Source organism: Adelges cooleyi, unplaced genomic scaffold, assembly GCF_023614345.1.
Source record: "Adelges cooleyi isolate 19-005CV unplaced genomic scaffold, UGA_ACOO_1.1 ACOO_flye_CR_arks_rails_tigmint_CR_PRNA_2, whole genome shotgun sequence".
Taxonomy (NCBI): Eukaryota; Metazoa; Arthropoda; class Insecta; order Hemiptera; family Adelgidae; genus Adelges; species Adelges cooleyi.
The window spans coordinates 12,129,164-12,156,646 of NW_026095860.1; the positions used below are offsets into that span (position 1 = coordinate 12,129,164).

At 30.8% G+C, this 27,483-nt stretch overlaps 1 protein-coding gene across 6 annotated transcripts; it reads left to right on the forward strand.

Moving 5' to 3' along the window:
• The first annotated feature begins 15,973 nt into the window (after positions 1-15,973).
• On the forward strand, positions 15,974-24,327 carry LOC126833395 (protein phosphatase 1 regulatory subunit 3B-like). 6 transcript variants are annotated; one of them, XM_050564698.1, is made up of 5 exons: positions 15,974-16,353; positions 18,364-18,436; positions 19,198-19,630; positions 20,541-21,270; positions 22,324-24,327. In XM_050564698.1, exons 2-4 carry the CDS (start codon positions 18,408-18,410, stop codon positions 21,240-21,242), a joined length of 1,164 nt encoding a protein of 387 aa, XP_050420655.1. In that variant the 5' UTR covers positions 15,974-16,353; positions 18,364-18,407; the 3' UTR covers positions 21,243-21,270; positions 22,324-24,327. The 6 variants fall into 6 exon arrangements, with proteins under 6 accessions (XP_050420655.1, XP_050420656.1, XP_050420659.1 ...); XM_050564699.1 differs by lacking the exon at positions 18,364-18,436 and adding an exon at positions 17,359-17,678 and having other exon boundaries at positions 22,324-24,325; XM_050564702.1 differs by lacking the exon at positions 18,364-18,436 and adding an exon at positions 17,359-17,651 and having other exon boundaries at positions 22,324-24,325.
• Positions 24,328-27,483: the final 3,156 nt, after the last annotated feature.

The window sequence follows — 27,483 nt, forward strand, 5'->3', positions numbered from 1 at the left end:
CGTTAATGCTATGTATTTGGGTCGAGGCGGTATCGAAATAGTGCAAAAAATAAAACAACAATATTATGAAAAAATAATATAAAATCATGACGCCATTATGTGCCGTTTACTATGTAAATTAAATTTGCAAGTTGTTTTTAAACAGTTCCAAAATGAGACCAGACACCAGTTTTGGACGAATAAATACACACCCTCGTCGAAGGTTGCACAATGCGTTTTTACTAATAGCTTGCAAATGGTTGTATATTGGCCTCTAAAAAATGAGTTACATGTTTTTACTCTGTTTAGATGCAATCGTTTGTACATGATGTTGTCTTTAATTTAATCAAACTGGAGTCATAATTAAATTTTTACAAACTTAAGTTATAAATAATTAAACGACTTGTTTTTTCTTACCGCAGTACATTTTAAAAGTAACTATAAACCGTGGGAATTCCATTTCCAACTATGTTAACACAAATAATTTTAGATACTAAACAACTTGATTAAAATAATACCATTGAGTACATATATTTGTATATACAATATATACTCGACGATAATAAAATTCAACAAATTAATGATATTGTTGGTGATTTTTTAGCTCTGGCTTTAGGAAAGATCTATTTTTTTTTGGTCTACAAGAATCATTAGAACAGTAGATGCCATACTTTATAATCAATATGTAACATAAGCGTGAGTAGACTAGCCTATATTAAGAATACTGTCTACTGTAATTATTATTAAGAACTACACATTTCTCGAGTAATTTATATTTTATTTTTATTGACTTGACGTTATTGAAATTTGCGTCACACAACTACTTATCAAACGGATAACTTAAATGTGTTTTAAACGTTTTATTTATTTTATTAATGTCAAACAAGACAAAATAAATTACAAAACCACTGTACAAACATTAAACGTTAAAACATTTAACTAGAAAACTAATTTGCGTACAATAGACACTACTACAACAACAATGTATATAACATTATATAATGTATAAATGTACCTAGTTGTCAATATACTCGGTTTGTACTATGATCTCATGGTCTATATTGACTATATTATTATATTGTTAATGACTCAATGACTTATCTACAATTCACCGTCTTGTTAACACAGACAAAAAGGGTACTGCTAAAAAAAAGCACTGATAACAGATCTGTCACGCGCTGTACACAACAGCAGCTGCTAGAGTCCGGACGGAGTAAGACGGTAGGTACTTAGCTCTTAAGTCGTACATACAGTTTGGAATAATATGAATTGTTTATTTTACAAGTAAAAAAAAACAACAAATTGTCATAATTTCGGTGTAAAAACGTTTTATTGGGGTTCGATTCGTTGATTAAATTGTCTCTCGTTACCTACAATCGAATAAGCACAATTAACATGTTCACTGGTCACCTCCTGCCGTACTACCGAAAACGTGCAAAATAAACAAAAAAAAAATGTGTTTATGAAAATTCGAGAACATCACGTGTACCTTAACACACAGTTTGAGTCACGTGGAAAACGGTTATTGTGCTGCCAATCTAAAGTGAAATAATATATTTAAGCGAGTACCTGACTATTAACAATATTGCCAAACGTGTGATTTTATTAATTATAATTACAACTCATTAAACAGTATTATAGGATAAACATCCTGATAAAAAAAAATAAAAACCATTTCCGAGGTCAATTTGATCGATAGAAAGTGCCAATATATAAAAATATGCATTTGTATTTTCGTTTTAAATGTAACACATTACCAAGCACGTGTACCAATTCATAATTTATTTACCAAGGTACAATAAATAGTTCGATGAACTAAAGTAAAGTGAAAATAATTGTTTTTATGTTATTATTATTATTAACGAGAAAACAGCAATAAACAGTCAACAGGTAATCAAAAAAATATTTTTATTATATTTCTTAATTACGATACATAAAGAGTAACCATGGCAGTACATTTTTAAGCACATAGTATTGTCATTAGGTGCAATGCTTTTATCGATATTAATTGTATTTTTATCCGTGAACACTGGACCTCTCTTACTCACTCACTTACTACTTACCTCTACTACTCACTTACGTATAATACTTTCTAATACTGTGCTTAGTCTGGACTGTACCTGGTTTAACCTACTATCCACAGATTTTTTTTTTTTTAACAATCATAAATTTCATAGAATACAAAAAAAATTAAGTTAGTTAACATGATTACCTATCTATTTTAAGCTAATAGCTTGTGTTAGAGATAGAGAGTAATTAATTAACAATTAAAAACACAAATTATATTATTAAGTAACAAAGTAAAGTGATAAATAAAATGGATGTTAAAAAAAAAATTTTAACAATAGAAAAATTGTGAGTATGAGATATAATATAGATATAACACAAACATATGAGTGACTTAAACTAATTGAGAAAACAACCAATGATACAAATTTTTTTAAGATTACTTTTAGAATAATGAATATTTTTTTTATATTTGGTTTGGTTTAATTAACCAAGTTTTTGGTTAACTTGCGATTTATTCAGAACAGTATCGCCTAATCCCCCCATACTAACATTCCATATTGGAATATTGATTGATATAGGGCAAAATAAATAACCCGCATTGTTTGCTTGGGCACTAAACCCTTTAACTAATAGAATTTATAGTTATTGAGCGTAGCTCCCCAACTAGGTTTTGAATGTGAAGATTTCATCGTAAATTGTTATCAAATATGATACCTAAATATCGAGTACTAGTTATTCTTTGATAACTATACATTTATTTACGTTATTATTACAACTGTCACCATCGCCACATCTATGTATTGTTATCGGTTAGGTGTTGTATTTTTTCGAGTATTTTGGCAAAATTACTAAGCAAGGATATAGGCCTATAATTATTTAAATTTTTGCGGTCTCCGGCTTTAAAAATGTATTTAATCACTGCTATTTTAAGATTGTCTGGAAAAATACTTTGCTGTGTACACAAGTTATATATGTATAAACTAGTGGGTTTACTATAAGTTCAATAATACATTTTAATAATTTAATTGTTATCTTATCTATACCTGCAGCTGTATCATCTTTGCAATTATTAACTTTGTTGATAACATCGATGTTTGCAATTTTTTTTAGATAAAAGACTCAAAAGAAAATTTATTATCCCTATTTAAAACACAATTTTTCACAGAATAATTTGAACTCTATCTAATTTCTTCCCCATATTGATAAAAAATGTATTAAAAATATTTGACACCTCCTTCGGATCATTGTTAACATCGTATTTATGGTTATTATAGATTACAGTTTTAATTTCATCTTTGTTATTAATTTTAGAGCAAGAAAGTTCATTTGTACTCGTAAGTTACCAAGTTAATTTGGGATTGTCTGAAACGCTCTTAAATGTTTTTCAATTAAGTGTTCTTCATTGTGGACAAATATATGATCAAGACATGAGTGTTTTTGCCCATTGGGTAACCTAGTAAACAATTAGATCAAATAATTAGATTAGCATCGAAGATTTTCTTTAAAAGTGATTTAATCACTTTCAGTAATAATAATTTCTGTAGACCTGTAACCTCCCCCCCCCTGTCGTCTGTTAATTGATTTGCATTTCTTGTCCCCTAAAAGCTGGTCTTATTCCTCTACTGTGAATAGAATCAGTGATTAGTTTTGACGTATTTGATCTAGCTTAGCTATAAATTATGTAGGGGTAGTCTTATATATTATGGATTTGTATAATAGGTTTAGTTATGAGTTCTTTCAAAGCTGAGGTTGCTATTGTTTGTTCTTTTATTAAATTAGAAGCGAATTGTTTGTGGTTTTCTACTGGCAATGTTATGGATGTATTTTCATAGATATTGTTAATGAATTTAACAAAAATACTTATTAAAGTATATTTATGTGTATATAAGTACGTTTTAGTTAAGTGAACACAATGAAACACTTATTACTTTGTGTATACAAGTATGTCGTTTGGATTGTTAAAAAAAAAACCATTTCGTCGATAAGTGATTGAAAAATTTAAAAATAATATTGTTATTGAAATGATAACAACAAATAGGACTATGTCTAAAGAATATGCAACATGTTGATCATATTATAATCAACGAAATCATACACCAATATATTAATATGTAATTAAATATGCACATTAAATTTATTATTAAAAAAAAAACATTACTTTTATAAAAAATTCATCGACGCAAAGGTATTTATTACTATAATTGTTTATTAATCACCTCATTGTAATACTATTACTTTTTTTAATAATGAGAGTGAAAGTGAATACGATAACATTTTTGTTATATTTGAATGAGTCAGACGTATATATACATTTGTTGCCGAATGTTCTAAAAAACGTTTGAACAAAACGTCACATGTTTTAAAATAATCTATAACTAGTAGTACAAATACAAGGTACATTAAACACAAAATGGTTATTCAAAGTGCAGAATTCCACGTGAAATCAATGTAATCATGATTTCGATGTAACGGAATTATGAGATCCGAATATGACGGAGTTAAAGCTTTCCTTAAGTAAGTATTGTTTCTCAAAAATCTTTAGTTAAACTTTTTTTTCTTGACAAGGAAAAATAAAAATAAAAGGGAAAATTACACTGACCAGTTTCTACGTGTGAGTGAATAAACAGTCTACAGTTAACTTAAGACTGCAATAACGGTGTATTATTTTTTTTAATAATTTATTTATAATATCAAAGTAATAAAACAAAATAAATATATATTTCAATTCTAGTTAACGTTTGATCATCGCTAAAAATATATCATATAAGTATGTTCTAATAACAAATAAAATTAAATTAGTTAATTGTTTGTCTGTGCGAAGTATATGTCTGTATGTATGTTAATTGACAAACAAGTTTGTTTGTCGCTAATTATATCTATAAAATAAAATCTAATCGTTTGCCATGGAATACATATATTTTTTTTTAAATTGTTTTTAGGTAATTTGTTTTTATTTTTGGCCTCGTAAAGAGTATACCTTCATTTATTTCTGTTCTAATAATTACCTTTCCAAATCATAATTAGAAAAAATTGCATTTTCTGCAGCAGGCATAAATCATACTACTAGTTTACTACTAGCTGACTAATTTACTAGTTTTTCAAAGGCATAAGTAGACAAATAACTGGCACGCCAGAGAACACACAATTTAGTTAATCATTAAAAATAATCAAATAATATTTGATGATGTGAAAACCAAATTACAATAGCCTTCTAAGTAAACGATTTAAATTAAAAATAAGGAATTTTATTTTTTAGAAAACTAGGTGATACGACATGGTTAGAAACTAGACCAAAATACATCAGTTTTACCTATATGACTTTTTTACTTAATTCAAACCTGGCTTCAGATTATCTCCAATAAGATTATCTCCCACACGGTAACGTTAACGTAGACACGTTTGCCAAAAAGTTTTTAAATAACAGAGGTTACGGTCATTCGAGACCCAAGTACAAGTATAGAATAATAATTATGCTGTGTATCATGTACTGTGTTCGAAATATTAATCCTCAGAGGAAATTATACTTAGGCTTTGGTATGAAACGGAAACCCATAAAAGTCGATTCTAACAACCAAAGTGTTGTTCTACCAGTGTTAGCGTCACGGAGCTGACATACACATAATATGTACGTACTGCATACAGGAATTTTTTTAATTTTCCACAACCATTATCAGTTGGTCATTTATTGCACATGCATATCAACACATAATTTGTGTTTATTTATTTTTTTTTTTTTTACTTAGAACAAACTACGGGGTACGTGACTATGACGTACGGGTGCAGGACCGTTAAATGCCTACTAAATATTTCTACCTTATAATCCAGACATTGCTATCGCTGACCGAGATAAAAGTGTAGGTAAGTATGCGATAACACTCGTGTTCCATTCTATACAGGCTCGGCTTATGACCCCAATTCTGCGGATAATGAAAATGATAAGATGGAAACACATAGCCAACTTAGTTCTGTCTTGCACATAATATCTCGGTAACATTATTAGGTTAGAAGCGTGGCTCATTTAATAAATTGTCTATGGTTTTAACACACATCAATGTTTAGACCATCGAAAAATATTCTTATACATACTTACATAGGAGTATTATGATCCCTCGTTAATTTTAATACAATATTTACCTTGTCGAGTGTTCACACTCGAACTTGGTTCATACCAACAATAGCAATGGTCATAGCAACGACTATATGTTATTTTTTCGTTGATAAAATATAATGTATAATCTATACGTTGTTTTAAACAACCTTACAAAGTTACACGTGAGCAATCACGAGACTATTTAAGTGCTGACAATAATATCATTGAGCAGCCGTTACCACAAATGGATGTAACAGATAAATGACTTTGATCAGAAATATTTGATCTGATAATCGATAAATCAAATTTCACTCACCTACCAGCAGCTACCTACTTCCCTACTAAGAAAACAAGAGTATATTTCTGTACCAAATGCCTAAAGTATTTTTACCGGCTGTAGGTATTTCGTACAACTGATCACTGTGGTGAATAATTCATTTTGATATAAGTATGGTATATATCAATTAGGTTTAGGGACTTATAGTATTTGCATATATATTCTGGACATTATAAAACATAGAAGAGTAGTATATGAATACGTTTCAGAGTACAATGTGTTTATATCTGAAGGGTTGCAGCGAAAAAAGATCAATGTCAATTTTTTTTGAAAATGAGATTTTAGTATCAAATTATTTGAATTGATGTATTGTATCTTTTATGCACTCGAACCAGGGGAAAAAATAGATTAGTCGAGAGTAACGACCGCCGGAAGTTTAGGCATACAGGCAAAATGTATTACGTTTTGAAATTAAAAACATGATGTTCTCTGAATGTTAAAAAATTGACATTGATTTTTTTTCCCCGTAGCCCTTCATATGTAATTTTATTATGCATATTTTGAGGATTTTCTTATGTTTGGATATATTTTAGGATCATATTTGTGTACTTTTTAAAGCTATAAGTCCCTATTTGACTGTTATTAATAAATAAACGAAAGCACTCAAGTATTTTAAACAAGATTTAGAAAATCTTCATTATTATTAAACTTCTACAAATTCTATTCTAAAATTATTTTTCTTTGAGTACGGTTTTGCAATACTTTGAACCTGTTGAACTTTTAGAGTCAAACACAGCATTTTATTTTTAACTAAAAAAAATCAATGCTAACTTGTTAATAAAATATACAATAATAATTGTATTATATCTTTCTCGTCGGTTAACAATATACTAATATTGCAGATACTTTTAAGTTATTATATACAGTTTGATTAATAATAAGAAGAATTGCTAAAATCGAATATTATGAAAATGAATAACGTGTAATATTATTGTGTAAGATTTTTTTTTTAATATTTCTCAATTAACTTAATAATAATAATTGTATTAATGAAACGCGTATAGACATTTCTAATTTTGCTCTTTAAATATATCAAAACTAGTTTAAATTGTTTGCTAATAAATTGAGCAACTTATTACAAAAACAATTATCGTGTCCATATAGATATTATACAATAATACAGTATTGTATAATACAGATATCTTAACAAAGTTTCCTATAAGGTTTTTTTAGTTTTATCAATATTGTCAATTAATTTAATCGAAAATATACAACTAAACGGAACGACGTTTTTTTATTGTGTTATTGTAAATAAAACACAAGTCACAACACTTTGTGAACTCGAGTCAATCAACTTTTAATCAGACACAAACTTAGACATTATTATTAATATATACATATATATATATATATATCGATTAGTTTGCATGTAAACAAAGTTCTACGATTGTGACCCAACAATGACCATGATCTGACGACGAGCAGCCTATTGCATAATTGTAGTTAATTGAATGTATTTATTAATAAATTAAAACGCACATTTGTTTAAAATTACTAAACTTTCGAATCATTAACATTTTTTTTTATTCTTAAGACTTTTTTTGTTTATTTTTTGTGTGTAGTGAAAGAATGTCGAAAAATAACAAACTTCATCTTCCTTCGCGTCTCTATAGAACTGTACTGACTAAAATAACTCATATACTTTGTTGTTATGTTATGCATCCAACTATCTCAAAAGCCCTTCGCGTTCGGATCCCGGCTATTTATAAAGGAGATATATTTAAATGTTTATTAAAAAAAAAACCGTTCAATCTTGTCGACTTATTTTTAGGGTAGGTAATTCGTAGTATGTATATTTTTTGGAGAATTGGGATGACACCTCGTGATTGGGACTTGATAGTTTATGAACGACATCCGACTATGTCTTATACTAGATAGTTAGGCAGCAGAAAAAGAGCAACCAAATTATGGATTAATGCCAGACACAAAATGAACGTATGTACATCGTTCAGGGGTTATACCAATATTGTAATAATTACTACGTTATATATGGTATGCATGTGAAAAACGTGACATTGCTCAACGAAACGAGAATATTGGAAGTGAACCAACAGGCGTTATGGCATGGCGTTAGCGAGTTGCATGATATTCATAGAACGACGGGTAAAAAAAAGATAAAAACAAAGATCATCCATTGCATCCATTGTACATATGTAAAAAGTTCAAAATGATAACGAAAACAATATTTTGTTGATTATCAATTTATACCTATAATTTTTCTACAAGCTTTACATTAGGTTTAGACATCCAGGCTTTGCGCCCGTATCTTCTATTCGAACTTACTTCCCAAATCTTAATAGTAAATAGATAATAATATTATGTACTCTCAATATCGTGTCAATCGATTCTATGCGGTTTGTATTAAATAATAATATTTATTATTTATTGTTAAATGTACCTATACACCCGGTGGTAATCGCTAATATCGGTTACAATAATACATTACTATACTATAATAGATATTTGTTTGCATTTGTAATAGTGATAGTCTTGTTAATTTTGTATTTTTTTGTTTATGATTGTTACGTTTATAATGTATACGAATAATGAATATATTTTGACCTGATTGTTCGGCGCACACAGTTGATTCTAGATAAATTAATATCTATGATAAAAATATTATAGTATATTTAAATAAGGTGTAGTGTGTAGTTCTTAAATAAAACATGAAATCACGAGGCAGCCACATGAACGCTGGAACCGTAAAACAAATAAACATGTTCTAAGGCACGTGACTAGAGAGTAGACAATTCACTGAACTTATTGGGATGATATGTTTTTAATTTAAAGCCATTAAAGCTGTACGAGCCAACGCGCCAGTAAGATAGTTTTAACTTGACTAGACATTTTGTTATTAACACTTTGACTGTCTTAATCACACATACTTTTGATTGAAGTTTAGATGTTTTTCCAAGTATGTTTTTAGAAGGCTAGGTCTACCATCTGTCAAAAAAAAGTCCCTGAGTACATCGAATGGGCAGCGGCTGCCGGCTGGTATTAGGTTGTTGCTGAAGGAGACGGGCGATGGGTTCCGTTATAAAGCAAATGTTGTATGAATGAATTCGGTTTCGTTAATTTTGACATGCCATCTTGTGTACAAAGGTGAGAGTGAATCCAAGTGGTTTTGTCATCATTATAACTCGTGCTTGCTTGAGTTGGTTGATCGGAGGTCGGTACCGATCATGCATACCTATTAATATAAAGTACAACTGATTAAACGCCACCTTGGTCGCTGTTCAATTTTGTACAATAAAAACCTATGAGACCTAACGCTGTTTACATACGTTATAATTTCTGATACAAAAAAAGACATTAACAAAATGTCACGCACAGTTCACGTGTAAGTTGTGTGACCCGATCAATTTATTTTCTTATGTTGATATTATTGGCTATTAAGCATACAAAATCACGATTGCACAATAGCACCAATAATTTTCTAAACATTTTAATATGTAAACACTTAATGAATTTGTTTCGCCAGAGTATCAAATAATATGGAAAATTTAAAATTAAATATTTCCAACATAAAAAAAAAAAATCAATAACCATTATCGTGGACCATATTGCCTAGTTATTATACCTACTATCTAATTAGTTGTGATACTCAAGTCTCAAGTAGTGAGAAGTATTTCTTAGACCTATGTACAATAATTTAGGGTGATCCTTAAATGAGACAAGATGTTGGATGGTCATCATTGGTCATCAAAATTTACCCACAACAAGCATTTTTATAGTATTGGAAATAAACATAATAATATGTGAAAAATAATATTTAAACATTTCATACTCGAATAAGTTCTTTCAGGGAAATAATATAATATAGTTTTATAATTATGTACAACAGTCATTTTCATAACGTACGGGTTGGCTCATGAAACTGCAGTCGTATCGTTATCGTTATTAAAATCTATAATTAAACTAGAGAATTATCAATAAATCGGGAACTCGAGTGTCGGTCATTGATTTCAAGATTTAGGAACGTCTTAATGTGTTTTAGTCGCCAGCAGTGCCTTTGAAAACATATTAACAATACCGCTAATGGAATTGTACACTAATAATAAACTCTTGCTTACTAATATAGCCTATAAACTATAGAGATCTCTTGAAACATTTTTAATATCGACGAATACCCAAAATAATTGCTTAAAACATATTACATAATATATAAAAACACAACTACATATTATTATGCTGTACCTTTGCTAAACTCCTACCCTGCAATGCTCGTACTCGACGACTGTCTTGATTAAATCATTGACTTATATACCTACCTTAATGATTGTCAATATTTGTCGTTTGTATTTATATACGATAACAATAGGGTGTATTTAAATGCGACTAAATGTTGGAATTTTTACGAGTAATGTTGTATTAACTCGGTCTATTTTTAATGAACGCGTCGTACAACAATATGATATTGTGTTTTTCGATAAATACTATGACTTTTAACATGAGTAAGTAATCCTATTAAGAATTATGTAAAAGTACAAACAAACGTAAAAACTCATTAAAAATTGAATAACAAATTATGATTGAAATCAGTAGTTTATTAGAATAATTTTCATGTATTAATAACAGCAATAATCGTTTTTTTTATGTTTTTAATACATTTTATTAGGTACACTATTTAAATAAAATTACCTGTTATTTTAAATGTATTGAAACTGTATGTCGTTATTTCGCGGATTTTATATAATATCTAGATACTGTCTAATTGCTGTAGCTAATAAGTACAACCTAAATTGTGAAATATAATTATTTTTTTAATAAATTTAAAAACATTGAAGTAAACCAGAAGTCGGTTGCAACATTGCAAAGGTTATGACCCATTGCAATAACTGCGCACAAATGCATTAAAAAATATATAAACTCGTATATTTTGTATTTCATCAAAGTTCCGATCATTTACATTATTACTACATCAAAATTGTTGTAAAATAACTTGTCTAAACGATTTATAGAAGACTAGGGTGAACGTGTATTGTTTTTTTAACTATAATTGCCTTTACACACAATCTTGATACTCTTCTGGTTAGTCCATTATTTGTTTAAATACATTCTGTTTTCGGCCGGGAAACTTAAGAATGGAATGTATGTTAAGTAATCATAGCACTGAGTAATCGGTTATCCCATGTATACATATCGTTTTAATTAGTATTTATTTCAGTTAATTAATTACAAAAGCCGCTATTGAAAAACAACAAACTATACAATACAATAGTTACTTATTAAACGTGTTGTTATTAATATAAATAAAGGTCTTATAGTAGTAGCAATATAATATAGCATTATTTGTGGTAAGGAAGATAAGCGCTGAAAGATTGCAAGATCAATGTGTGTAGATGTGAATAGAAAGTGACGAATGTCCAAAACGCAAACGGTTGAACTTGGCGTTTGACATAATTGAAATATCATTTAACAAGCAGTGTATTATTTTAAACAATGTGTTTTTTTATTCTCATGCAAAATTACAATAATATTATTCTTATTGGCTGTGTCTTGCGGACGACCAGAGGGTCTCAAAGTAAATTCGAACCAGGGCTATTTGGATTTAAAAAAAATTACTATACATTATAAGTATGCAATAAAATTTTAGTATCCTAATAAAACGTAACAGCTGCAAAACGGCTTCGCTAATCTAATTGGCTCTTTAATGGTTTGTTGTTCTCGTGGGATAACCTATGATTCCAATCACATGTTGTGATAAATTGTTTATATAAAATAAGCATTTCAATTAAATCTGCTTAGTTCAAACTTTTAAGATATAACTGTTAGTATTATCATTATTATTTTTTAAAAAAAACACCAATATCCTGTGTAATGTAAATCGATTTATGCAATACTTTTAGCGCATTGCGTTCTTAAACTCAATAATAAAGTGAACGAAAAAAATTAATTTATGATATTATTCATTAAAATTATTCAAAGTTAATATTTTTTTTATTCGAACAAGACATGTATTTCAAGTATATTCATCTTTCAGCGGGTATTCAACACGACCCTTATTTAGCCGTTGGCGTTCTGCAAAAGTAAGCTTAACATTATTTTTAAATTAAAAAAAACTAGTAAGTATGATACTAGAATTTGTATTACCTGATTGACGGTATGTTAGTTAAAAAATAAAAACTTGTTACTTATTGCTTAATTATGCAATGCTGAATGTAATGAATTATGTTTAGCTACAAAATATATGTTGAATGAATTAGTTCGTTGTGAGATATTTTTTTTTTCGGTTTTGTCTGTTTCTCTGTAGGCCCTAACTGTTAGACTGACATACTTGACATACTTGAGTCCAAATTCAGGCGTTCAAAGGTTTTCAATGATTTATCTTGCACAGTACATCAATGAACATTTTGAGAAGGGGGTTCATTAGAAACTAAAGAGGTATTTGTATTTCATAACATATATATTTAATTAACATTTAAAATTAAGAATGATTTGCTGAACATTATTTGGACTGGTCGATAACTAGTTTTGGAATTTGGATGATTACTTTTATAGTTATTAAACTTTAAAAGTAAATTTCCGAAAACATGATATGGACCAGTCTACATTTTTAGCAAATTACTTTTAATCTAAAAAATTAACTATACTTCTACGTTGCTATTTACGTTTTTAAAGTTGATAGAGCTCTGGAAAAAAATAAAAAAGATACAATTTTGAATTATGTCTGATGTTGTAACTAAAGTGTTTCCAAAATGAAAAACTACAAAATTGCATTCATTTTAAGAGAAAATTAGAGTCTTATCCGTAACTAATTAATATTGAAGGTCACCGTTGATGTGTGAATAAATCAATTAAAGTTCCACCAAAAACCAAAACCGCAGATATTTTAAAACCAAAAGTCCACTAAAGACAAAGTTCTAAAAATTTGGTTTGAACTTTAGACGACAGTTGAAAGTATTTAAACCTTTATCATTATAGTAAAAAGTTGGGTATAAATTCATAGAATTTTTTCTTTATTTCTAGTAGACTTTAGTTGATTTATTCACATATCAAGTTTAAAAATATATTTATGCACATCTTATGTGACTTGGACATAACACGGATGTGATCAACCTGTGTATAGTAGATTTCTTAAATGTCAATTTTTAAATAAACTCTTTTAGATGTTTGTATGAGCCCATCAATGGAGTATATAGGCATTATCTCGACAACAAGGGCCAATAGAATAAAATGGACATAATTTTTGAAACCAGCGACCTTTGAATACCTATAATTACATGCAATTAATCAGGTAAAAAAATAGTTCCGCATCCAAGCCATGTATGTTGAACTGTGTAATCGTTTAAAAATAAAAAATTTTAGATTAATACTTTAAACTTTTAATTTTTAACACCGCTCCGTCCCGATAAAATGATTAATTAAAACAAAACCTATTAATTATAATTTAAAGGTCTCCCACTCGACGGATAAAAGTCGGTTTAGGTGTATAATTATAATTAGTTTATCATTAAACGTAGCGCAATCAAAAACCAGCACTAATCAGAACACACTATTTTTTAAATAAGATTCAGTAGGACAAGCATGTGGTTCTAAATGATTATTATACTATGTAGTCTTCGTCAAGAAAAAAAAATTATAAATTAAAAATGTTACTTTAATAATTACTAAAAGAGTGTTTTTGTATTCAAATTATTTTTCATTACAAAAAAACAATTTGCCATAATCAAGTGAGAGCTATGTGTCAATCAGGTAGTTTTTATTTCGAATTACTTATTAGTTATACTTAGTCGGCTTTATTCATAACAAGTGTGTGGGCTCTTAATAGTTTAAAAATTCCAATCAGTGGTCAGTGCCAATTATTTAACTTAAATATTTCTACCCTTGTAATTTTTTAAGGATGACAATCGTTACTATTATGCATTATAATATCAGCTTATAGTATTATAAATATTAGTAAAGTATAATATTACAATGACTAACACACCGAATGTGTTTAGTCCAAAATGTCATAAGCTGAAACAAAACAAACTTTACAGGATCGTCAATTTGAAAATATATCCACGTTGGTTTTGCTTGAGAGATTTTTAGGTTTTATTTATTTATTGTTCTTGAGTAAATGTTTAATAATTTCTTAAACGTTTGGCTACTCAGATAATGGGAAAACATTTGATTCTTCTTTTAAATAAGTTGATTAACCACTGCGGACCATATTGTAATATCTTTCTAACCAAATATTTCTAACGTCTTACAACAGTGATGCAAGCCACCAGTTACTTTCGATATTCATTTTCAAAAACTGTTTTTTATGCCATAGAAATTACTGTAGAATGACATTCAATCAAGTATACTCAATACTGTGTACTGATAAGTATACACTATATAGTTCAACCTGAAAATTAACATTTTGTGTAAAATTGCCTATACTTTACTCCTTAGAAATGGGCCGAGTGTCGTCCTCTTACGACGTTAATATATTTTAAACGTTGTGTGTTGTAACTACAACTAAAATTATATTTAATTTACTGATTACTGGTACTGATTTTTTTGTGGAGAGGACAAAAAATGGTTTATACATCAGATTACGTGAAACTATGGATTTTCCGGAGATCTTTTGCCACGTACTTCTGAACACGTATAAATACTAAAGCGTTTTAGGAAATTAAAAATAAAATTGTACGCATCTTAAAGCGTAACGCTTTTCAAGTAAAATAATTTAAAATAATATTATTTAGAACGAAAAATATTACACCATAAGTTAGGTTTTTGGGCGGCAAAGAATTATATTCAACTCAAAAAAAATTCGCTAATAATTAGTATTTTCCGTGTATCAGCAAAATAAATTATTTTCACAATAAATATGTAAAACTTACTATTAAGAATTATTTTATTTTTTATTAGGAATATAATTTCAATTTATTTTGTCGCCGTACTTGGTTATTCCATCACTAATTGAAATACATGTAATTCGTATATTTTAGTCTATAAAACACTGTATTTTGCTCTCATTCCTGCTGGCAAACGTTATTTGACTGATTTATTTATTTATTGCACGAGGGCTAAACGTAATTGTATTGAATTTGAAATCGAATCATACGTACTTTTGCCGGTCTCTCGTTCCTTGCGTTCGGATTCGTTGATTTAAAAATTGTTTAATATCAGGTTGTTGTTTTATAGGTAAACCCATCAATGTTGTACATAACTTATTATAGTGGGAAAGGGGGCAGTATTTTTTTTTTTTTTTTTTACAAATATTCAAGTATCAAACAAAAACTGGGCCTTTATCCGTTTGTTTGCTATAATATATTGCCATCGAGTGACTGTAGAAATGCGTTTACACACAACGATTTCAAAACCGACCGCGTCGTTTGCGAAACGTTTTTTTTTCCTTAATAATACTATTATCGTTTCGCGTTGTATTTTTATACATTTATACATATATATGTGTGTACATCTATCATTAATAATAACACTAATGTGAAATGTTTGATAATCGTCAAAAATCGGCCGTGGCGATTGGGCTATTATAATAAAACCAACGCCTTTCGGCGGCAAAGGTGGGGACCGGTCGACAAGATAGCGGGATCGGTCGGTCGGCCGACCGCGGGTGTGTTGCTTGGCTCCGGTTCAGACTTCTCACTTTAGTTGGTGTATTGTAGTGCTGAGAGGAGCTCGCGAGATCACTGTTGATCACTGTTGATCATTTCAGAGCCATTCGCGCTATGGTTCGACCGAGTGTCCGTGCCGCAGCGGTTTGATTCGTACGGTTCTCGCAAAAAAGACCTGCGTCTTGTCTCTGAACAATAATAATAATAGGAATAGGAATAACTTCACCACTCAACTCGGCCAGAATATAGTTGCCGGATTTTTTTTTTTAATTAATCCATCGAATTGTTTTGTTTATTTTAAAAAATATTAAATTTGTGTCTTGTCGTGCAAAACTGTGGTGCGAAAACCGCCCTAGTCCGGTCGAACGACCAACCGAACGACTTCAGTGAGTATTATTGTTATACTTAAATGAAATTTTTTTTAAAAAAGTGTGTTTGATATTATTTTGTTTTTCTTGTGTGTTTGTTTTTATTTTTTTCTCTCGCCGTCGACGACAGCTTTTCGATGATGATAATAATAATAACGATTTACCTACCTACCTTTACCTACCTACATTTTATATTATAATAAAATAACATACCAATAGGTGATTAGGTGAAAAAATATAGATAAATTATGAGACGCGTGTCCGACTTGTAGGAAATTCCCGCGCCGGTATCATCGTCGATTGTGGTGTGTGTGTGTGTAAAATAATATTTTTGGTATAAATGTAATAATATAAAAATAATATTCGGTGTGTGTGTGTGTTTGTACCGGCCGATTATTTCAGTAAACGGAAATATAATTTTAATAATAGAAAACCAGTCTGGTCGATGAGCGCTGGCGGCGGCCTTCGCGTGCGCAGTCCTCTTATTATGTCTTAGTACCAGAAAAAAATATTAATAATAATAATCGAGCTTTGTGTTTTTTTTTTGTGTTAAGTAAGCGGCAAATATTTTCGTTTTATATTCGCGTCCCAAAAATCGTTTGGCGACGGTCCCGGTTATATTTTTGGCCACGTCCGCCGCGGTGAAGGGCAACACGCTAAGAAAAACGCGTTCTTTATGTCCGTCTTGAATGAGAGAAGAGTCCAGATCACATGCGAGAAAGAGAGGGATCGACTGTGGTCAAGAGGTGTAAAAAAAAAACTTGAGACTGTGACACAGAGCGAGTGATGTTTGCTCTTTTTTCTGGCACAGAAACGTACATTCTTTTTTTTTAAATCACGGTACGATATTATGTTATTAAAAAAAAAAAAATTATATATTGCGTTGGCAAAAAAATCCACCAAATAATACTATTAACGACTAAACGGCGGCGGTCGGCTTTGGCGAAGCTTTGTTGTTATTGTGTATTGTTGTGTACCTACTCTTTTTTGCCGTTTTAAATGTTCGAGGTCGGTTTTCAACAGGTCGCAGATTGGGTGTTGTTGTTTTGGTGGTGGTGTTTGAGAATGAACGAGCACCACCGGAAGTCCACGATGCGTGTCCGGTACACGGCACTGGGTTCCGGACACGGCGGCCCTCCGCCTCTGTGAGCAGGATACACACCGGACACCAGACGGCACTCTTGCTGTTGTTGTTGTTGTTCTTCTTCTTGTCTCGTGTGTCATCAGAAAATAATAATAAAAAAAAAAACGAAATAGATATATATAATTCACACGCCTGTCTAGTTTTGCCTAAGCAACGTCACCTCCTCCGACCGGTAACCACGAATGCTCTTAATAAAAATGTTATTATTTTTTTTTATATAATATGCCTTTTTTTTTTACGCGAATGTGTATTTAAAAACAAATAATGATGTCTCGCTTGCATGCATGCACGTCTATGTATGTTTTGCATGTACGTTTTAAAATTTGGGGTTGTTTTTTTTTAGATTTTTTAATATTTTGTTGAAAATGGACTGTGTGCATGGCCTTGATATTTTCGGGGCTGTTTTTGCGTTGCTTATCTATCTAGCTATCTCGATGTCAGCGTTATAATAATTTTGTAATTTTTAAAGTAGTTTAAAAAAATACATTTAGATCAACTGGTCGTTAGCCGATCTGATCTGTTCCGCGTTTTATCCGACAATTGTAATTTTTATCTCGTTGACGTGATAGCGTTATCATTAGTGTGTAAGGAAATAATGTATTTGTCAATACATAATAGGATGGAAGGAATCAGTGAGCTCTAGTAGATTAACAACGGCAGTCCGGCCGAGTGGCGTCTTCATACACAATAGGTCGTCCGCACTTTGGTTTTAATTTATCAATAAATTGGTCGACCGAAATCCATAGTGTATGATTTTACACTGTTTACTTTTTTTTTTTTATTATTATTATATTTCAGTAATCATCCGGAAAGGGAATACAATTTTTCTATCAGATTAGCTGATTGTTTCTGTAACTTATTTTTTTTTTTTTTACCTTGCGTAGCTATTTCGACTCGACCTTAAGTCACAGTTCAAGGAGTAGCAGATATGATGGCGTCCGAAGGAGATGTCAAGTTGTAGGTTATCTTTTAATTACTTACTATCTGTTTTACCTAAGATATTTGTACTATTTGGAAAAAAAATGTAAAGTTGCGAAACCGAACAAAGTTGGGATTTTATTAAATTAACGTATAATATCCAATTAAGCCTATAATAAGTTTGCTAATAATATGTTTGTCTAAACAGTTATTTTTAAAATTGTTTTTTATTTTCATATATAAAACATAAAATATTATGAAGTTGGCTTTGTATACGAGCTTTAGCTTTTACATTGTGCTTTTAAATTTTCAAATCTACTGAACCATCCGCATGAAATGTTTAGTGAGATTAATACTCTTATACCTAGTCTGCTAAAAGTATTTATGTATTATAATGTTGATAATTATTTCAATTTATTTTTTTTCCTATTTATCTATCTTCCGTACTTGGGTTTATATTTAATATTATATATTTTATATGGTATTAACAACACATGTTAATGATTTTGTTTGTGCTAGTTTCTGTATGATTATTCAGCATTTTTAGCACTCCTTGTTAATAACGTGTAGAGCCTCGTCATTAATAAGTGGCGGCGCACGACCTCAGTCAGTCACAACTGATGATTTGGTTGCCGACACTTTTAGGGGTAGTTCGGGCAAGCCCATTTGACAATACGTCCACAGTCTACATACATCACTGTTATGTATAAACATATTATATTATATGAACATAAAATCGTGTCTTGAGACTGTCACCGGACTAACGTGGTGTTTCGCTGCTGTTATTTTTGTTCGCCTAGGTACCAAAACTCGTGTCCATCGCCTACAACAACGACGACAACGACAAAAAACATGTTGGCCGAATGTTGCGACGTGATGGTGGCGCACAGCCCGCCGTTGTTCTCGACATCCCACACCCCTCCGCCGGAACTGTCGGTGCTCTACCAGAACCTGAGGCTGGTCATGACACAGCAGCAGTCTCCGTTATCCGTGCGCCGATACAGCAACGCCCGTCCGTCTTGTTCATCCATCGGCGACGACAGACAAAGCACCACCACCACCACACCCCAGATAAAGCCAAGACGACCGTGCTTGGTCACCAGAATAGACTCGGACGGAAGCTTGGGGTCTTCGTCTTCGGGCTCGTCGTCGGACGAGAACGAACCGCCTAGCCCGACAAGAAGGAAAAAGAAAGTCGTCTTTGCCGACGACCGAGGCCTGTCCCTGACCCAAGTGAGTTCAACGGCAACCGAGTTACCGATAACCGAATATTTCCTACTTTATTCCAACTATAGCTGTTATTGTATTATAAATACTAACGCAGTATGAGTACGACACGTAACATTTGTTCTTTGTGGTACGGTATTCGTAAGATCAGTGTAATACTTTATTTTAACTTGTAAAGTATTCAATCTTATATTATGGAAACGTTTGACACGTTTTTGTATTATTCGAAAATGTTGGTTGCCAAACAATAGCCAGCCTGCCTCTCTTTCCCCAAATGCCTTTTTATATTCACACATCTCCTATCTTACACGCCCACAACTAACCACCACATCGTTACTACAGTGAATTCAATTTTTTTTTATTCAACACAAATTATAGAGTAATATAAAGGAGCAGTTCCCTGTGTAGCCTGCGTTCAACATTGTTTCGGCAAAGGTTATTGCGATTTTTAGTTTGACAACCTGCTTCCGTAATTGCAGGGCTCAGTGCCACAGTGAACCAAGTCTTTAGTTTATCTTAATACCACAAAATGGCAACATTTATGGAAATCAGCTGTGATGGACTTGGTTCACTTGTGCTCTGAACCCTCCAATTTACTTGTGACAAGTAGGTACAAGTTAAGGTAATATTATGTCAAATCTTGGTGGCAAGTAACATTAAATGATAAACAAGTAGTGTCAACCACAATTATTCTATTTACCAATTATCGTATAAATACGGGTTTTTTTCTAAAGTGGCAGCACTGAAAATCGCAACCCTTGTCGAATACATGTTGACATAAAGTCATATGTTCAGCGAGTTGGCGTGTTGTGGGGGTTGTTTTTGGAACCACAATCATCCCTCTGTAATTGCCTTGGCGGTGTTGTTTGTGCATCGACGGTCTATTGAACGATTGCGCTTGTTTTGCTTTTGATAGGTGCGATTGATGAGCGAACCCTCGAACCAACCTCCAAAATCGATGAGCATCGCACCGTACCTGAACCATCACTTGAACGTGTCGCAGTCGGCGGCGACCGCGTCCAAACAGTCGACCGAACAGTGGCAGCTCCGTTTCCCGCAACCGGCTTCTAGTTACCTGGACTTCAGAAAACGGCTGGACGACAGCGGCGTGTCGCTGGAGAACGTGATCGTCAAGTCGCAAGACAGCCGGATAGTGGGCACCGTCAAGGTGCGGAACCTGTCGTACGACAAAGAAGTGTTCGTCCGGTGCACGCACGACAAGTGGACCACGTTCGCAGACACCCTGTGCTCGTACGTGCAGAACAACAGCATGATGACGTCCAACGGTGCCAGCGGCCCGGTGCAAAACGTCACTGCCATTTACGACACGTTCTCGTTCCGATTGCCGCTGCCCGGCGACGCTGCGGCCATGGAGTTCGCTGTGTGCTACAAGGCCGGCGAATTCGAGCATTGGGACAACAACGACGGCGCCAACTACTGTCTGTCGGTCAACAACCAGTCCGCCCAGAGCCAGGCGGTCGCCGCGACGCCTTCCCCGCCGCCCAGTCTGACCGAGTTCGACCAGAAGCCCGTGCTATTTTTCGGCGCCCAGCCCAAGCAGAACTCGTGCAGCAGTGTATGGCGGGATAAAAAAAATGACACTTACACGTATTGGTGAGATCACCGCCCGACGTAATGGCTAAAATGTAAGTACTCGAGCTTGGATAATATAACTCTGGATAAAAAATGATTAACACGAGTTTGGTAGTAGTTATCACGAAAAATCGCGTCAGCCATCTTCTTAACCTTTTTATCAGTGATGCCATAATTGCAAAATAAAATACCCCCATTATAATATTCAATTATATAGCTAATACATTTTTTAAAAATTATTATTAAACACAATTAAATACATTTGATTAAAAACTAATAAAAAGTACCTTGTATGTTTTTGAAAAAGGACATAAATGAATCATAGTATAACACAAAATATTAATTTTCCGTATATGCACGTAGTATAAATGTTTTAAAATCGATAAGATTTCTTTTTCTCGTTTAATTTAACATAATTGTATTTATTTTGTAAATCGATCAACACCTAACCGAGTGATAACGTCTGATCGTAGATAAAAGAAGGTTTAGAAAATGGCTGCCACTTTTTTGTTTACATCTCAACCGCGTTCCTTCTGGATTGAACTATTCTGCGTGCATACAAGGTCAAAGAATCGTCGGCAGAGCATCGTTTTGAGAAAGATTTTCAAAATCTCGGCCAATTTATTTATTATTACTGCTCTGCGACTTACTTTTGGTCATCCTCCAAGAAACACACGGGTGTTTACGCGCGTAACGATGACGTTGAAAAACTCGGCGAGTGCTAAATCAGTATAAAATTGTCTTCGATGACGTCGTCGGTAGCATTCCTTTGCACTACTATTCTTAAATTACACGACCTATTAGGCCGATACGGTTGGTGAAATGCGTTTAAACGATTCATTGAGAATAACATAACGATATGTATACACTATACTTGCCTCTTAATGCCAAAGTTCAACGTACAAACGCTTTGTGGTTTTCGCATCATGCAGACGCCTATATAGATATACACTAGGTGGCTATAAAGGTGGCTCTGCTGGCTACTTAATATAATATTGCCTAGGTCTGTGATGTGTGTGACTTGTATATTTATCTATTGTAATCCATATGAGTAGTGACCTTCAACTACAGTCTGTTAATTTGTTTTTTTGTTTTTGCTTTTACAGATGGCGTGAGATACACTGAGAGAAGCCGCAACAAAACGACGCCTGATATTGCGCAGGGAGATTGTCGGTTGCCTTTTTTATCGTTAACTACCATATATATATTTTAGTCGACGTGCATGACCGCGTGTGAATGCCATGCAGCAAATAACACCGTTTTTTTTAGTTAATCTCTGAAAAACCAAAAAGCCCCCCCCCCCCAATCGCAATCGCATCAAGTATACGTTGAATCTTTGAATTTTTATAGGTGTTTTTAAATCATTTTATTAGTTTTTATTTGTTTTTGAGAAAATCGTCGTTTTTACCGTCAACATAATATATTATATTAAGTACATTTTTTTTTTATAGAATATAATTATTTCATTACACTGACAAACTATTTTTTTTAAATTATTTTTTTTATATATATAATAAAAAAATAGTAGTAATATATATATTCGGGGAAACCAAACTTATACCACCTACGCCGCTTTCGGATTTGGGATAGAATATAAAAATAATGTTTAAAAAAAACTATTGTTTTATCACAAATACCGTGTAAAAATTATTATTAAATTCGTAAAATCAATTTATTTTATTTATATATACATGTACACGTCTTATGAGTTCTACACTATGTTGAATTATACCTTTATTTTTATTTTTTCACCAAACCAAAAGTGATAATGCGCAAATCAAAGACTACATAGATGGCCATCTCACAAGACTGATCTGTTGTGTGTACATAAACATACAAACTGATACATCGAGTATGCGTCCGGTTAGATTTTTTTTATAATTATAGTTAGTTTGCCATTGTAATTTGTGTTTTTTTTAATCGCTTTTATTGTTGTTGTTATTATTAAAAAAAAAATTAAAGTCCATCCGGCGAAATCAACACTTTTTTTTTTACTCCTCCCGTAGCCTTTTCTTGAGCAACTGTAATAACATAAGATAATTTTGAGATGGCCGTATACAAAATTTCAATTATATAATTTAATTGGTAATGAACGAGTTTGCTTTTTTATTTTTCGTCTTAATAAATTGTAACTAATGGACGTTTTTTTTTGTATGCTTTTACATAGCGTTTTTTTTTTTAAAAAAAAATTGTATAAAATAATTTTCGTCGTGTTCTTTTGATAGATACATCGTTACGGTAGAAGTAAAAAAAAAATCAAAACAAATTCTCTTTTACAAAAGTAAATTCGGTACGCTATAACGGAAACATATGATAAAGCAGCAATACAAAAATAAAATACAATCTTCTATGCCAAAGAAACGCAAATAGATCAATTTTTTGTTGTTAACATTTTTTTTAAGTTATTTCAAAAAACTATGTTGTGCCTCGTTATTTTTTTTTGAATTTTTTTCTAACGTTTAATTTGTAAAAAAAAAAAAAATTAAATAAAACCGTAAATTTTCTAGTCATTTTTTTTTTTAACGCATTGCTGCTTTATGTATATAAATAAAAAAATAATTATAATTGTAATGTTATTATCGTTTTACCGAAATGTGCCAAACCAATTTTTTGGAAATTATTATTTTTTTTTGTTTAATAAAGTTATAAATTATGTAATTAATATTAATTGGCAATAATTAAATTAATCGAGCACGTGGTAGTGTTGATAATAATAATCATGACCGAATTGGCAAAAAACTACATCCGTCGTTCTTGAATTGTACAGAAATATTATGTTGTCGGAAAATAAAATGAAAAAAATCACTGTGTAATGTCGTACACGTTATAATATTATTATAAATATATATATTTTATATCTACATTTGTATGTCAATGCACGCATTATATATATACAAATATTACACTATTATTATGCTTAACTATTATTTTATTTTTATTTTTTTACTATTATCATTCTATATAAACGATATTGTAGTTAATATTATTAAATGTATAGACATTTTTATTATGTGAGTCAAAAAAAATCTAATCGAATTTGTGTAGATATATTATTTTACTTATTTATAATTTTTATCTAAAACTTATTATAATTATTGATGATTTATTATTATTATGTATGTTTTAATACCTACCTACCATTATATTGTAATACCTAGTTATTGTTTGTGTGTCGAGAAAAAATTATTATTATTATGTTAATAAAATGCTATGTTAAATTTGAAAATATCCACGTGTAAAATTTTGTAACATTGTAATGACTTACTTACTTTCAAAGGTCGTCCGAGGTTAACGGTCGTTAATGGAGTTTTAATTGATTTTACAGTGCACGTTAACGTTTCAGAGTAAAAACGTTCGAAATTGGAAAATTTCTAATTCCTACAATATTTTTACCATCTGGAATAATACATGTGCGTGGATTATGATATACTGTAGGACTTGCCTAATTGAGGAATTTTAACATATTTATAGTACATGCAATCAATATATATATATATATATATATATATATTGTGTGTAGTGCCTTAACTAAAGCCTTTACTCAAAAGAAAAAAACTTAATTGTATTTACCTATCTAGTCTACCTACTTGTGCGTTGGGTTTGATTTCACAATAGGTAATTATTATTGTTATCACAGTTATTACCGAATAATAAAATAGATTAAAAAAAAAACATTGTTTTATTATATTATTTAATTCGGAAAACAAAAGTTGTGCGGTCATAATATAATTGTTCTCATTAGTGATATATCATGTGTAACACAAAACAAGGTGTTAAATTTGTTTAAAGAGCGTCATTAATGCTATTTTAAGCTAGCTAGACGGTTCTTAGGATGACAATTTAAAAATAACTATTTTTTTTTTATTCACTTAATGTAATTTTAGAATTATTTAAAATATTGTCTGTAGCATTTGTTTTTGCTTAAAACACCATATCCGTTTCTAGTATGTTGTCAACAATAATGAATCATTATACATTATTGTACTAATGAGTAAAATCATATTATAGCAAAAACGAAAAACCTTTTAATTTCGCATAGAAATATTTAAATAATTTATATTAATTAAGAAAAATAATTATGGCTCGCTTGACAAAAATTATCTAGCACGTTAAATGTTTCAAAATTTTAAAAATTAAATCTGTGAAGTAAAAAAATAGAAAAATTATTGTATGTAGTTATTTAAGAAACCCGATATGATAATACAATATAAGATGAGACTATAATATAAATTTGAAGAATATTATTATATATGTATCTTACAGATGTCAAAAATCCTGATGCTTTACAAAGTTTGATTGTAACCGGAAGTAGAGTTCTCATTGTGATTGCGAACACTGGCAAAAACACAATAATCACTCGGCACTAATTTTTCAGCTGTTACCTACACAAGAGCTATAATAATAGCTAATAATAGCTTCAACAATTTCCTGTGTGCTGTTTTCTAACACACAAACAAGCCGATATAGATAAAACCGATATATTTTGTAAAAACTGTACAAACTATACTAAAAACACTATCCTATAATATTTATATTTTTAACTAAATTTTACATTATTAATAATTTATACTTTTACCACGTGAATTATGATGTCTTAACATCTTTAATTCAACTTAGCACTCGTCTTAGCTTAATTAATAAAAATGAAAATAGGTTACTTTAAAAAATAATGTTCATAGGTAATCTACATATAATCTAATACTCATTGTTAATGGTTATTCATTTCACAACGCTTAAATCGGTTATTTCGAAAAGGGTAAAAGTCATCTACAGTTTAAAAATAATTTCCAAAAGGTCAAATGTCAAAACTAACATTTATACACATAATGAATGAGATAAGAATTGGGAAGATCACGACGACGATGGTTAAATCTTGTATTAGATAATGTATTTATATAAAAATTTAATTGTTTTAAAAATAGAAATTTTGCACGTATGCGCCAAAATGTATGTGTGCAATAAAAGAGTTTTTAAGAATTTGCTCAGTCAAAAGTCGTTTGTATTTTTAATAGCGACCACTATCAAGACCATTCTTTGTACCCACAGTCAGAGTTGTGCCAAAACAAACAATTTATCTAACTACGAAACACTTTGATATGTCTATCATAATATAGTGAAATAACCATTTATATGAAAACATTATGTAACATTATTGTATTGTAATTTATGTTAAGCTGCCTAATGAGATTCTCTTTGTTTTAAAACCAATTACAGTGTTTTTGTGTTGATAAAATGTTCATAAACTCCTTATTACCTACTATTTTAGTAGTGTTTTATTGTTATTATTGTTATATCAGCATAACTACATAAAAAAACAGTCAAAATATATTATCAATATATTAATGTAAGCGTTATAGTTGGCAACACATTAATTAATACAATTTTTTACAGGCTCTGGAATTATTTCAGTTTATATAGTGTAATCATATAAATAAACAATACAAGAACAACATTACACAGACATTGGGAAATACATTTTATAGTTACTATTTCCAATAGTTGATACTATAAAACTTCAATTATTTTTTTCAAGTAGTATATTAATTTTTAATGAAGGCAATAATGAATTTAAAACACATCCGACTGACATTTTCTGTTAGTTTTCCTGGTCTATGCTTTATTTGTATACTATTAATTGAACTAATTAAGATCACTCTGTAGCCGCGTGAACACACAATTCACTAATTATTATGTAGATGTAGATATTATAGAACAGAGAAATGTTTGCACCTATGATATAACAGCTAATTTTGTTCGGTTAATAATTGTGTTAATATTAATTGAATAATTTTAATTAATTTAAATATGTATATTATTAATATTTGTATTAATCATCTATCTTTTAGATTTATGATTAATTTTTTACTTATCGTAATACTCGGTATTTCACATTGATTATTATCAAAGCAATGAAAAAATGGCGAATAAACAAGTAATTAATTTTTGGACTTTATTGAATTGTTATAATAAAAAAAAACAGAGATACAAATGATAATACAATTATAAACATTATAAAATCATACAAGCAGGTGTATTGCACTGCTATCTACATCTACCATTACAGTGGACCGTTTCCAAACTTTGTGTGAAGATGGCGCTTGTTGTTCAATGGGTGTATACCACAACATTATTATTTTTCCCTCGTTTGTTGTTAGGTGAAAGTTATTGGAACTAACTTAAAAAATAATCCAAAACTTATTATGTGTAAATAAATAGGCATAAATAATAATGGCGAAATGCTGAACATATTATAGTGTTGGCTTTGA

What these genes read in the sequence shown, in the direction of transcription:
- LOC126833395 (XM_050564698.1), top strand. Translation starts at nt 18,408, where the DNA reads ATGATGGCGTCCGAAGGAGATGTCAAGTT. An exon ending in TCCGAAGGAGATGTCAAGTT is followed by an intron (nt 18,437 to 19,197) that starts GTAGGTTATCTT and finishes TTGTTCGCCTAG; the next exon opens with GTACCAAAACTCGTGTCCAT. An exon ending in GAGGCCTGTCCCTGACCCAA is followed by an intron (nt 19,631 to 20,540) that starts GTGAGTTCAACG and finishes TGCTTTTGATAG; the next exon opens with GTGCGATTGATGAGCGAACC.